This window comes from Prionailurus viverrinus, chromosome D1 (genome assembly GCF_022837055.1).
Source record: "Prionailurus viverrinus isolate Anna chromosome D1, UM_Priviv_1.0, whole genome shotgun sequence".
NCBI classification, from domain to species: domain Eukaryota; kingdom Metazoa; phylum Chordata; class Mammalia; order Carnivora; family Felidae; genus Prionailurus; species Prionailurus viverrinus.
The window spans coordinates 31278818-31293245 of record NC_062570.1 but is presented as its reverse complement, the minus strand read 5'-3'; the positions used below and the strand labels follow the sequence as shown (position 1 = coordinate 31293245).

At 38.8% G+C, this 14428-nt stretch overlaps 1 protein-coding gene across 8 annotated transcripts in view; it reads right to left on the bottom strand.

Annotated features, from left to right (window-relative positions):
• Positions 1 to 14428, bottom strand: part of LOC125147161 (beta-galactosidase-1-like protein 3) — a 63602-nt gene that overhangs the window by 12688 nt on the left and 36486 nt on the right. For 4 of the 8 annotated variants that reach the window (XM_047824214.1, XM_047824216.1, XM_047824219.1 and 1 more), the window contains 9 exons: positions 12634 to 12718; positions 10940 to 11077; positions 10251 to 10331; positions 9474 to 9580; positions 8454 to 8621; positions 8083 to 8154; positions 7375 to 7453; positions 6855 to 6942; positions 6456 to 6567 (listed from right to left, as the gene is read on the bottom strand). In XM_047824214.1, coding sequence (XP_047680170.1) covers positions 6456 to 6567; positions 6855 to 6942; positions 7375 to 7453; positions 8083 to 8154; positions 8454 to 8621; positions 9474 to 9580; positions 10251 to 10331; positions 10940 to 11077; positions 12634 to 12718 — 930 coding nt within the window. Of the gene's footprint in view, positions 1 to 6455; positions 6568 to 6854; positions 6996 to 7374; positions 7454 to 8082; positions 8155 to 8453; positions 8622 to 9473; positions 9581 to 10250; positions 10332 to 10939; positions 11078 to 12633; positions 12719 to 14428 lie in introns of those variants that run through there. The other 4 variants (XM_047824217.1, XM_047824218.1, XM_047824215.1 and 1 more) reach the window with 3 other exon arrangements.

Here is a 14428-nt window from a genome sequence, read left to right as displayed (position 1 = left end):
CTGCTAGGAATTTTCCCAAGGGATACAGGAGTACTGATGCATAGGGGCACTTGTACCCCAATGTTTATAGCAGCACTCTCAACAATAGCCAAATTATGGAAAGAGCCTAAATGTCCATCAACTGATGAATGGATAAAGAAATTGTGGTTTATATACACAATGGAATACTACATGGGAATGAGAAAGAATGAAATATGGCCCTTTATAGCAACGTGGATGGAACTGGAGAGTGTTATGCTAAGTGAAATAAGCCATACAGAGAAAGACAGATACCATACGGTTTCACTCTTATGTGGATCCTGAGAAACTTAACAGAAACCCATGGGGGAGGGGAAGGAAATAAACCAAAAGAAAAAGAGGTTAGAGTGGGAGAGAGCCAAAGCATAGGAGACTATTAAAAACTGAGAACAAACTGAGGGTTGATGGGGGTGGGAGGGAGGGGAGGGTGGGTGATGGGTATTGAGGAGGGCACCTTTTGGGATGAGCACTGGGTGTTGTATGGAAACCAATTTGACAATAAACTTCATATATTGAAAAAAAATGAAAGCAGGTATGGATAAATGGACCCTAATATACAAAGGTAGACACATAACGGTAGTAGCAGACCTATCTACTGAAACTTGGCAGGCCAGAAAGGAATGGCAGGAAATCTTCAAAGTGATGAACAGAAAAAATATGCAGCCAAGAATCCTTTACCCAGAAAGTCTGTGATTCAGAATACAAGGAGAGATAAAGGTTTTCGCAAACAAAAACTGAAGGAATTCATCACCACTAGACCAGCCCTACAAGAGATCCTAAGGGGAACTCTGTGTGTGAAATGTTGCAAGGACCACAAAGTACCAGAGACATCAGTACAAGCATGAACCCTACAGATAGCACAATGACTCTAAACCCATATCTTTCACTAATAACAGTGGATGTAAAGGGACTGAATGCTCCAACCAAAAGACATAGGGCATTATAATGGATAAAAAAACAATACCCCTCTATTTACTGTCTACAGGAGACTCATTTTAGACCCGAGGACACCTTCAGATTGCGAGGGAGGGGATGGAGAACTATCTATCATGCTACTGGAAGTCAAAAGAAAGCTGGAGTAGCCATACTTATATCAGACAAACTAGACTTTAAATTAAAGGCTGTACCAAGAGATGAAGAAGGGCTTTATATAAGAATTACAGGGTCTATCCATCAGGAAAAGCTAACTATTATAAATGTCTATGCGTGGAATACAGGAGTCCCCCAATATATAAAACAATCACAAACATAAGCAACTTATTCATAAGAATGTGGTAATTGCAGGGGACTTTAATACTCCACTTACAACAATGGATAGATCATCTAGACACAGGATCAGTAAAGAAACAAAGGCCCTGAAATATACATTGGATCAGATAGACTTGACAGATATATTTAGAACTCTGCATCCAAAAGCAACTGAATATACTTTCTTCTCGAGTGCACATGGAGCATTCTCTAAGATAGATCACATACTGGGTCACAAAACAGCCCATCATAAGTATAAAAGAGTTGAGATCATACCATGCACACTTTCAGACCACAATGCTATCAAACTTGATATCAACCACAGGAAAAAGCCTAGAAAACCTCCAAAAGCATGGAGGTTAAAGAACACCCTACTAAAGAATGAATGGGTCAACCAGGCAATTACAGAAGAAATTTGAAAATACATGGGCACAAATGAAGATGAAAATACAGCAATATAAAAGCTTTGGGATGCAGGAAAGGCAGTCCTGAGAGGAAAATACATTGCAATCCAGGCCTATCTCAAGAAACAAGAAAAATCACAAATATAAAATCTAACAGCACACCTAAAGGAAATAGAATCAGAAAAACAAAGACACCCCAAACCCAGCAGAAGAGAAATAATAAATATCGGAGCAGAAATAAACAATATAGAACCTAAAAAACAGTAGGAAGATCAATGATACCAAGAGTTGGTTTTTTGAACAAAACAAAACAAAACAAAATGGATAAACCTCTAGCTAGGCTTCTCAAAAAGAAAAGGGAGATGACCCAAATAGATAAAATCATGAATGAAAATGGAGTTACTACAACCAATCCCTCAGAGATACAAACAATTATCAGGGAATACTATGAAAAATTATATGCCAACAAACCGGACAACCTGGAAGAAATGAACACATTCCTAAGCACCCACACACTTCCAAAACTCAAACAGAAAGGAATAGAAAACTTGAACAGACCCATAACCAGCGAAGAAATTGAATCAGTCATCAAAAATCTCCCAACAAATAAGAGTCCAGGACCAGATGGCTTCCCAGGGGAGTTCTACGAGACGTTTAAAGCAGTGATAATACCTATCCTTCTCAAGCTATTCCAAAAAATAGAAAGGGAAGGAAAACTTCCAGACTCATTCTCTGAAGCCAGTATTACTTTGATTCCTAAACCAGACAGAGACCCAGTAAAAAAAGAGAACTACAGGCCAATATCCCTGATGAATATGGATGCAAAAATTCTCAATAAGATACTAGCAAATCGAATTCAACAGCATATAAAAAGAATTATTCACCATGATCAAGTGGGATTCATTCCTGGGATGCAGAGCTGGTTCAACATTCACAAATCAATCAATGTGACACATCACATTAATAAAAGAAAAGATAAGAACCATATGATCCTCTCAATCGATGCAGAAAAAGCATTTGACAAAACTCAGCATCTTTCTTCATAAAGACACTTGAGAGAGTGAGAGTCGGATAGAAGGAACATACTTAAAGCTCATAAAAGCCATTTATGAAAAGCCCACAGCTAACATCGTCCTCAATGGGGAAAAACTGAGAGCTTTTCCCCTGAGATCAGGAACATGACAGGGATGTCCACTCTCACCAATGTTGTTTAACATAATGTTGGAAGTGCTAGCATCAGCAATCAGACAACAAAAGGCAATCAAAGGCATCAAAATTGGCAAAGATGAAGTAAAGCTTTTCCTTTTTGCAGATGACATGATACTCTACATGGAAAACCCGACAGACTCCACCAAAAGTCTGCTAGAACTGATACATGAATTCAGCAAAGTCACTGGATACAAAATTAATGTACAGAAATCAGTTGCATTCTTATACACCAATAATGAAGCAACAGAAAGACAAATAAAGAAACTGATCCCATTCACAACTGCACCAAGAGTCATAAAATACCTAGGAATAAACCTAACCAAAGATGTAAAAGCTCAGTATGCTGAAAACTATAGAAAGCTTATGAAGGAAATTGAAGAGGATACAAAGAAATGGAAAAAACATTCTCTGCTCATGGATTGGAAGAATAAATATTGTTAAAATGTCAATACTACCCAAAGCTATGTACACATTCAATGCAATTCCAATCAAAATTGCACCAGAATTCTTCTCAAAGCTAGAAAAAGCAATCCTAGGGGCGCCTGGGTGGCTCAGTCGGTTAAGCGTCCGACTTCAGCTCAGGTCACGATCTCACGGTCCGTCAGTTCGAGCCCCGCTTGGGCTCTGGGCTGATGGCTCAGAGCCTGGAGCCTACTTCCAATTCTGTGTCTCCCTCTCTCTCTGCCCCTCCCCCTTTCATGCTCTGTCTCTCTCTGTCTCAAAAATAGATAAACGTTAAAAAAATTTAAAAAAAAAGGAAAAGGCAATTCTAAAATTTGTATGGAACCACAAAAGACTCTGAATAGCCAAAGTAATATTGAAGAAGAAGACCAAAGCGAGAAGCATCACAATTCCAGACTTTAGCCTCTACTACAAAGCTGTAATCATCAAGACAGTATGGTTTTGGCACAAAAACAGACACATAGACCAATGGAATTGAATAGAGACTCCACAATTGGACCCACAAATGTGTGGCCAACTAATCTTTGACAAAGCAGGAAAGAATATCCAATGGAAAAAAGACAGTCTCTTTAAAAAATGGTGCTGGGAGAACGGGACAGCAACATGCAGAAGACTGAAACTAGACCACTTTCTTACACATTCACAAATGTAAACTCAAAATGGATGAAGGACCTGAATGTGAAACAGGAAACCATCAAAACCCTAGAGGAGAAAGCAGGAAAAAACCTCTCTGACCTCAGCCACAGAAATTTCTTACTTGACACATCTCCAAAGGCAAAGAATTAAAAGCAAAAATGAACTATTGGAACGTCATGAAGATAAAAAGCTTCTGCACTGCAAAGGAAACAACCAACAAAACTAAAAGGCAACCAACGGAATGGGAAAAGATATTTGCAAATGACATATTGGACAAAGGGCTAGTATCCAAAATCTATAAAGAAACTCACCAAACTCCACACCTGAAAAACAAAGAATCCAGCGAAGAAATGGGCAGAAAACATGAATAGACACTTGTCTAAAGAAGACATCCAGATGGCTAACAGGCACATGAAAAGATGCTCAACGTCGCTCCTCATCAGGGAAATACAAATCAAAACCACACTCAGATACCACCTCATGTCAGTCAGGGTGGCCAAAATGAACAAATCAGGAGACTATAGATGCTGGAGAGGATGTGGAGAAATGGGAACCCTCTTGCACTGTTGGTGGGAATGCAAACTGGTGCAGCCACTCTGGAAAACAGTGTGGAGGTTCCTCAATAAAGTACAAATAGATCTATCCTATGACCCAGCAATAGCACTGCTAGGAATTTTCCCAAGGGATACAGAAGTCCTGATGCATAGGGGCACTTGTAACCCAATGTTTATAGCAGCACTTTCAACAATAGCCAAATTATGGAAAGAGCCTAAATGTCCATCAACTGATGAATGGATAAAGAAGTTGTGGTTTACATACACAATGGAATACTACGTAGCAAAGAGAAAGAATGAAATATGGCCTTTTGTAGCAATGTGGATGGGGCTGGAGAGTGTTATGCTAAGTGAAATAAGTCATACAGAGAAAGACAGTTACCTGATGTTTTCACTCTTATGTGGATCCTGAGAAACTTAACAGAAGACCATGGGGGAGTAGAAGGGGGGAAAAAAAAAGGACAGAGAGGGAAGGAGTCAAACCATAAGAGACCCTTAAAAACTGAGAACAAACTGAGGGTTGATGGGGGTGGTGGGAGGGGAAAATGGGTGATGGGCATTGAGGAGAGAACCTGTTGGGAGGAGCACTGGGTGTTCTATGGGAACCAATTTGACAATAAATTTCATATTAAAAAATAAAAAAATATATATATATATGGTAGTCAAACACTAGAAATAATATAAATGTCTATCAACAGTAGAATGATGGTTGAAGATTAAATAAAGTATGGTATTTTATAAAATGGAATCCTATACAACTATGAAAATGAATAAAGACCCACAACATCATTTAATGGCTGAATCTCAGCAACAAAAAAAGCCATGCGGGGGGTGGGGGTGAAGGCAGTTCAACTTACATGAAGTCTAAAGAAGCACTGAATTGGAGTGTTAGAAGTCAAGATAATACTTAGATAGGAGAGGCAGTGATTGGGAGGGGTGCTGACAATATTTTATATTTTTATTTCAAATAAATTACATGGTGTTCACTTTGTGATAATTTATTGAACTGTTCATTTATTTTGTGCATAATATTTCATGCATTTGTCATTATGTGTGTATATATATATATATATATACATATAAAGCTATACTAGGTAAAAATTACTGCCCCCCCAAAGTTGCAGAATATAATTTAGGGAATGATCCCCTTCCTATTAATGGAATAATTGTGTATATGTTTTGGCAAAGTTATATATGAAATCGCACAAACTGTTGATATCACCAGCCTAATCCCCTGAACTCAGGAAATTTCTTATAGAAGTTTCTGTCTGTAAATATTTCCTTTTAGGAACTAAACTCCTAGAAGCTTCTACCTAGCTGTCAATCTTACCTTTAGAAAGAAACTAAGGTACTGCTGGAATAGAAAAAGAAATATTTGAGGACCACACCTGTACAGAGGAACCAAAAATTGCCAGAAGTGACCTCAACCTCATGATAATGCTAAAACCCCTTCTGAATATCCATTCCAAGCCCTACTAAAAGGAGTCTGCTTTCCCATCTTTAAGGGTACAGGCTTTGGAAATTATTTTTCATGATCTCCTTGTAGGCAACTCCACTTGGTATAGTCTCTATCCATAACTCACCAAGGAGTGGCCCATTTTGGTCCAGTGACATGGGTAATGTTTAGTCCTGAGAAGTAGAAAGGAATTGGAATAGGGAATAGATTAGAAGGAGAAATTTCATCATTTTCATTCTATAGCTTCCTATTATTTTGAATTTTCCATTGTGTTCTGATTTATTATTTTTTTAATAATGATAAATTAGGAAGATTGAGAAATGTCAGAAGTCTTGCTCCAAATGAGAAAGAGAAAAACAAATAGAATAGGGAGGTATTCCTTCCAGGAACACTATAGCTTTGCTTCAAAACTCTTTTGAAAAGAATAGGTGGTTGGGACACCAGAAGAGATTAGTTCAGCTCACTTACAAGTAGTCTCAGGAAAGTGTCCTTGGGTGAAGAGCCAGCCTTCAAGGTACCAAGGTAGAAGGCAGGGCCTGAATAGTTTTTTCGGACAGGCTTCCAGGTGGCAGAGCGGAGCCTAGAGAAAGAGCAGAGACTTGAAGAAGACCCCCTCCTCTTCCTAGTGCCAACGTTTCCCCACTCAGAGCCCAGAATTCTGATATCAGGGAGATATATTAGAAGCATTAAATCAGGAGTCAGGAGACTAGTTCTGGGGTTCTAGTCCTGACCTTAAAGCACTCAATAATCACGGGTAAATCATTTCACTTTTCTGAATCTTGGCTCGTCATCTACAAAGTGAAGAGTTTGACATCTGTAAGCCCCCTGATCCCTCCAAGTGTTTTTTGGGCATAAGTAGGAACATACCTTTCAAAGAAGCTCATGGTCATCTCCAGAGAGTAGATAATAAAACCGTTCAAGGGAATGTTATCAATAGTGACAGATCCAGTTAATCCTGCAAGTGGGGGTAGGAAAGAATGTGGACAGGGACTAGACATTCTTCAGTGTCTGGAAAAGAAATGCAGACTGTATATGCCTGTGACAATGGCCCAGACAGGAGGGCAAACACTTGTCTGGCCTGCTATAACTGAAATTTTCTTGTATGTTTCCATATTACCAAGAAAACGTCCCACTTAGTATCAGAACTTTCTCTGAAATTCCCAATGGGAGACTGGGCCTTGCTTCACAATAGGCCAAGACCCAACCTAACTGCTGTGCTTTCCTACCAGGAAAAGGCAGGACCAGGGAGAGGGAAGGAATTTGAGTCTTTGGTTCTGGGACCTAGGTATCCCACTGCTCAAGGGTTTCATTTTTTCCTCCCAAGTGCAATACTGCTTCAGTATAGGATCCAATTAACCATAAAGAGAGATTACAGCCTGTTTCCCACCTTTCCGCTGATCTTGAATTTTCCATGAAAAATTGACTCGTCCTTGATTCTCCACCAGGATTCTTAGAAGTTGACATTCCTAAGAAGAAGCAGAGGGACAGGGAGAGAGAAAGGAGAGGGTGAGGAGGCGGAGGGAAAAGGAGGAAGAGAAAGAGGAAGAGGAGGAGGAGGAGAAGTAGTTGTTGACATTCCTGCTTGGGATAGACCAGTTCACAGAGACTACATGGCTATGTAGAGTTTTTACTCTAGAACCCATTCTGTTCTCTGAGTCCCAGATGGAAGTACAAGTAAATGGGAGAAAATGGGCTCTACTCTAGAGCCCAACAATCCTCCTCTCTCATGAGGACTCTTTGTGTTCCTGTTCCAAACTCAATCTTCCGTTTTCCCTGCTGACTTGCCTTGGGAAAGAATTTGCCTTGACTCAACTGTGTGCCTTTGATCAGAGACCTAACCAGGGGCAGATGATTGACTCAGAGCCTAATGGGGAAGTTCCATTCACACTGAAGCGTGTATGCTGCAGCTCTGCTAAACTTGGACCTAGGAGATGCATTTATGCTTATAGCCCTAAATACTTGCTGCTGGAAACCCAAATGAGGAACAATACCAAAGGGCAGTGGCATAAGAAGGAGGTAGTCTATCTCAGGACCAGGCTATGACTACATTTGAGTCAGAGGTCTAAGGAAGCACCCAGACTCTTGAATCACATACCCTGATTTTAGGAATGTTCAACTTCTTAATACCATCACCCAGAAGTCCTATATTTTTCTCATTCAAAAACACCTGCAAAAGAAGAGCCAGCATCAGACTGGTAGGTGTACCTGAAGAAAGGAAAAGAGAGGCTCTGGTTTAGGGAACAGATCATTATGAAGTAAGGGACTGGCCTAGGTGATCACAGATGGATAGAAGCTGACCAGGAGGCTTTCATACACTTAATTTGTGATAAAGCAGAAAGCAAGTTTCTTTGGTTTGACTTTATATTCCCAATGCCTCACAGATAGTAGGTGCTTGAAAATATTATCTAACAGTAAAGTAACCATTGACAATCCTTCCCAATAAGTCAGGCTAAATGTTCTGCTTACCTCCATAGACAGCCTGCTGACCCCTACCTGTGCTGTATCTTGAACATTAGCATGGAGAGAACCTCCACAGCAGATAAAAGTCTCATAAAGCACTAATCCATAGGACTGGCCATTCCCATTGTTTATAGGGAGGCTCTCCATGTTGACTGGTGTATGAGATATAACAGGCTGTGAGAGAAACATTGCAGAAACAGGAACCAGGATGATAAGTTGGGATCCTTCTTCCACAGGCTCTTGTCATTTTTTGTTGTACCTCTTAATTGTCCCCAACAGATATTTGGATGAGAAATACTAAAACCAATGCAATGTGATAATGCTCTTTTGCGTCATCTCCACATCTTCACTGTCTGAAAAACTCAAGGGATGGTGGGAGCATGGTAGAGGGAAAAATTACTGCAATCATGCAATTAATGGAGTGAATAAGTTGTATTTCAACATAAACTAAGTTAAGTAAAGAATTATGCACTAAAGCAAACATTTAGTTAGCATTTACAATGTGCCGATCATGACTTTTTATCTAAAACAGTGATAGCAGAGGTGAAACTAATATGAATTCAAGAGTTAAAATTTTTTAAATAATTTTAACCTTTTCTTCAAAATAGTCCAAGTAATATAATTTTAAAGGGAGAGTATGAACCCATAAAAGTTCAGTGATTTGGCCTATTTGATTGTAGAGTCAAACTCGGTGTCATGGGTTCCTGGCTCTTAGTCTTTCCCATAGGGATCATGTAGTCCCACACAAGAGCATCTATCAGATGGGTTCATCTGAGCTGGCAAAGAGGATCCTCCAATATCTTGTCTCTCCCCCACCCTCATTCATTCTTCAGGTTTAAGCCTCTTCACAGTCTACCCAGAAAGTTTGTGGTTCTTACCCCATAATTCTAAATATGGGCATCCAAAGGATTTATTTTCACCCTTCCCAATAAAAAGTTCTTAAAGGATTCTCTACTCTGTGGCCTAAGGCCTTGTCCCCATGCCCCCAATGGTCACCCCTCCATTCCAGTGCCAGGCAGTACTCACCTTATTTAAGTACTGTAGAACATCCCACAGTGGCAAATAAAGGGATGGTTTCACAGCGGGATACTCAGCCTTGGGAGAGAGCTTGGGTAAAGGGGGCAGATGCACTGCTGAAATGAAAATGAGTCATGGGGCAAGAAGTGCCTGAAATAACTACTGCCTTCTCCAAACTTCCTCAGCCCTACCCAAGAACTCTTGTACCCCAGAGCCAACAAGAGAAATGGGTCCTATCCTAGCATATGTGATACTTCTCCAAGAGTGATGAGAAACTGTAAATAACAGTTGGAACTATTTTGTATGCACAGATAGCTGATAGACACACACCTCTACAGGGTAATGTTGGTCATATAGACTAAGGGCTCTCAGGGAACAAGAACTGTACCTTATGCCTTCTGGCAATGCCAGTGCTCACTTACTTTCTAGAACATAGTAGATGATTGACTTTATTTAAACAAGTAAAATGAAGTAAGATAGCTTTTGCTATTGTATGTGAGGGTACTATGTCATCATATTAAGAGCTCTACAAATAGTAAATTAATTTTCACAGTCACTATAGGAGTCAAATATCATTGTCTTTATGTTTCAATGAGGAAACAGGTTTATGGGCTTAAAATACTCATGCAAAGCCACTTAACTTTTAAGTGGGAAAACCGGGATTTGAACTTAAGTTTGCCATAGGTCTTAAGTTTCCAAGTTTCTGCCCATGAGGGAACCTTCCCTTGCCTTACCCTTCCACTTCATCAGGAGAACCTCCCTCAAGTTAAAAATGTTGCTGAGTACCTACAACAGATCCAAAGAGTTTTCGAAGCTTGAAATATTTTTCTGTGTAATCCCCAGCCTCTGTCAGCACAGCATCATAGTCTGCAAGACACCAGGATATTGTCATTGGCAGGAAACCCTCCATAATAGACCCTGTTTCAGCACTTCTGTCATGAGACAGGTCAGGACTACCAGAGGGAGACAGAAGATACATCTTCTCCACCCCCTGGACCAGTCCATCCCAGGCTGGGGCGGGGTGGGAGGGTGCAAGTAATGCCACTTTGGGAGCATTCCACACAACACTTCCTGAGGATCTGAGGCTGCCAAGACACTGGACTCATCTTTCTGTTTTACTTTCTAATGGACACTCCCTTCTTCCCTCAATCTGGATTGCCTTGGTGTGTCTATCAGTGCCCACACAGCAGTCACTATTTGTATTCTGTGTGTCTTAGAAGGTTCAAGTCAAGGGATCAGTATATATGATGAGTGAAGCAGGGCTCTAGGTCTGAGGCACCGCATCTATTCAATTACAGCCTGTTGGGGGCATTATGAACATCACAAAAAAAAGGAAATTAGACAGGAAAATCCTGAATGCTCAGCATAAATTATAGGTCAAGAATTCATTGATGCTCAGGGCATGCTTTTGGAACCTCCTCTGTAGAGCTCCAGTACCACTATGCCAAGAGGTGACCATACCAGTAAGCACTTGCCATAACTAGTGACAACACCTCTGTGTTTCCCAAAATATGTGGCCCCATTCATGAAACCGAAGTTGGTTCCACCATGGAACATATATACATTGAAGGAGATTTCAGATGTGATAAATTTGGACACAGTATCCTCAACATCTGTAAAGGAGGAAGATAAGAGCACAGAGAAAATTAAAAATTAAGACAGAAGTCTCTGATAAAATCTTATCATTCTCAAACCCCTCCCCCACATAATCAACTTAATTATTTTGTTCTCCAACCTCCGCTAAGGTTCTAACCAGAAAATAGGTGGAATTGACCACAACTATTCCAGGAAACCAAGTCTTATCAATACCAAAAGACTTTTAAAAAATTATTTTTCTCAGAGTATGGACATAATTTGGCTGTATATTATATATATTTAATAATGGCCCAAGAACCTTTATGTCACTTAAGTATCTAATGTTCATTAAATTTTTTGAAATTGTACAAATAAATTAATATAACCTCATTACTCCATTCCAGGATTACTATCTCTTGAGACACTCATTTAAAACCACTGCAATAGTCCACAAGTGGCTATTCCCAATATTTAGCCACAGAAACTCTTATTTTGTCACCATGATTTAAAAGGTATGATCATCTTTCTACTGGCCATCATGGGGAACATGTGGAATTCAATCCTGGCTGTGCTTTTTAATATTTGCATGAATTGGACAGCCTATTTTTCTCTCAGAGCCTCCTTCTTTATCTCCTAAATGAAGGTCCTAATTCCTACTACCTCATAGTATTGATGACAGAATATACATAAGAAACATGGCATAGTGCCTGACATGAAAGTGATCAGAAAAATTTGGTGGTGGTGGTGGGTTTTTTTGGTTTGGTTTGGTTTGTTTCGGTCCAAGTGGGCTTTCCTCAGTTATCTGGTATTTTTTGTTGGTTTGCTTTACTTCTGGTACAAGTGAGCTTGTTTTCATATCAACAGCAAAATATCTTTAGTAGCAAAATACTTTTATTAAGTCAACAACATCTGCCAGGCACTGTTCTGAGTGGTTTATCTAATTAAATCCTCACAACAAGCCTATGAGGTAGGTTACTTGATAATTCCTGTTTCAGGTGAGGGCACTGAGACTTAGCTTACAAGGAAAGCTGCCTTGGGTCACGCAGCTAGTTATGCAGACTAGCAGAGTTAAGACTGAAATCCTTATCTCTTTGGTTCCAGGATCCATGCTTTCAACTATCATCACATATTGTCTTCTGATAATTACTACCATGTAGTTGACAACACCATGGCAATGGCCTGTGCATTTACCAGAGAGGATTAAGACTGTTAGCAAATGCATCCCCTTCTTCAGAGATGTTATCTTTCCAAGGCCCTTTCCATGACCACCTCGCCTTACGTCTGCAGGCCTGTCCCTGTCTTTTCTATCACTACACCTGTTTGTTTGCTTCAAAGCACTTTTCATATATGGAACTCTTGATCATTTCTTGTCAATTATACTAAACTCTTAAGTATCTTTCATCTCTACCCTGAGGATAGGAACCAGGTCATTTTTGTTCATCAATGTACCCTCAAGCTTACCCAAATCCCTGTACCTAATAAGTATTGAATAATATTTGTGGTTGAATGAGCTAATTAATTAACAAAGAAATGTGTGAATGATCCATGACTCAGGGCCACCTCTACTTGAGGTCAAACACTGCAAAACACTTACCTTCAGCATTTTTAATCATATGTTTACCTCCCCATGTGTCAAACCAGCCAACCCAGAATTCCATGACCATAATGGGTTTATTCCTCTAAAAACAAACAAAAGCAAATACCAAGCCTGAGAAGATGTAAAAAGAATATCAGAAAAATTGAATACAAGATAAAAACTTTAAATAAAAAGTTAAAAATGAGTTGGAGGTAAAATTGAGGAAATTTCCTATAAATAGTAAAAATCAACAGGATATAAAATATGAGACAACTTAAATATCTTATAAGATCAATTTAGGATGCCCAACACCTTACTAATAAAAGTTATGAAAAGAGGACAAAGAACACAGAGGAAAGGAAATTACAAATAACTAACATGAAAACTTCCTTTAACTGAAGGATATGTATCTCTAGATTGAAAATGCCCCTCAAATGGTCAACACAATAAATGATAAAATTATTTCAAAGGTTTCTTTTGGTTCTCTGAGTATCCCTTTTTCTTAATATCTTACTCTTGTCTCATGTATAAATAATATTATCCGTATATTTATGAATATTAATAAGAATTTTTATATTATATTCTGTTTCCTGAATTAAATCCATATTACCTGGCTTCCATTTTCTTCCTTTTTGGTAGTTTAATTACTTTTTCATTGGAAACTTTTACTACACAAATGCCATTTGTATTAAAGAGGGAAGACTGATTTCTGGTATTAAAGTGGTACTGTGCTATTGGTGCATTTGATATTCTCCTCTTGGATATCCTCAAAACCAAAATGAAGAATGAGAAATGGAAACACAAACGACATCTTCCATGAACCTAGCAGACATCTGAAACTTCAAAATATAAATTAAAAAGAACGAGTGCCAAAGTACTGAAGTTCTATCACGTATTAAACAAATGAAGAAAGAAGATGCTTTTTGTTGATGATTTTAGGAAAGGGTGCCAGCACAAATTTCTCCCAAATATAAAGCATATCCTATAGTGAAATATCAAAAGTTTTTTTTTTTTTTTAATTACAAAATGGGGCACATGAGCTGGCAAAAGGAGTACACTCTGCATAACAAAATGTATCAGAAGCTTGAAAGAAAGCAATTATCGCAGAATCACAGATAAAAACTATTAGTGGAAAGAAGTCTGCTTGTGAGGCATCTGAGAGCAGATTTCAACTGCTTCCCTTGGTCAGCCAAAAATGGGAAAAAGGAGGTAGGTAAAGAAAAGAATTCATCCCTACATAAAACAATGTGTCATTAAGATTGTTAGCCTGAGATAGAGTCATGTACTCTCATAGAACGTCACTTAAGTTTTTGAACCAATAAAAACTGATCTTAACTAAAGAGTAATAATAAAAAAGGAATAAGAACAGAATACGTTTTTTAATTACCATAAAAACAGGGAGAAAAAAAGGAAAGAAATTACAAAGGATAAACATCAAACACTTGCCATGGGACAGTCAAAATTGTGGCCCAAAAATATTGCTGTGAAGTTAAGAATCTCAATGAAACAGTTACCTCTATAAACTCAGGCATTAAACACAACTAAAAGTGCTCAAGGAAGACAGAATAAGAAAACATAAGAAGCTAAAATATTAACCTGGTGCCTTTAAATAGATGCAGAAAAAGCATTTGACAAAATACAACATCCTTTCTTGATAAAAACCCTCAAGAAAGTAGGGATAGAAGGAACTTAACATCATAAAAGCCATATATGAGAGGCCCACAGCTAATATCATACTCAATGGGGAAAAACTGAGAGCTTTCCCCCTAAGGTCAGAAACACAACAGGGATATCTACTTTCACCACTATTGTT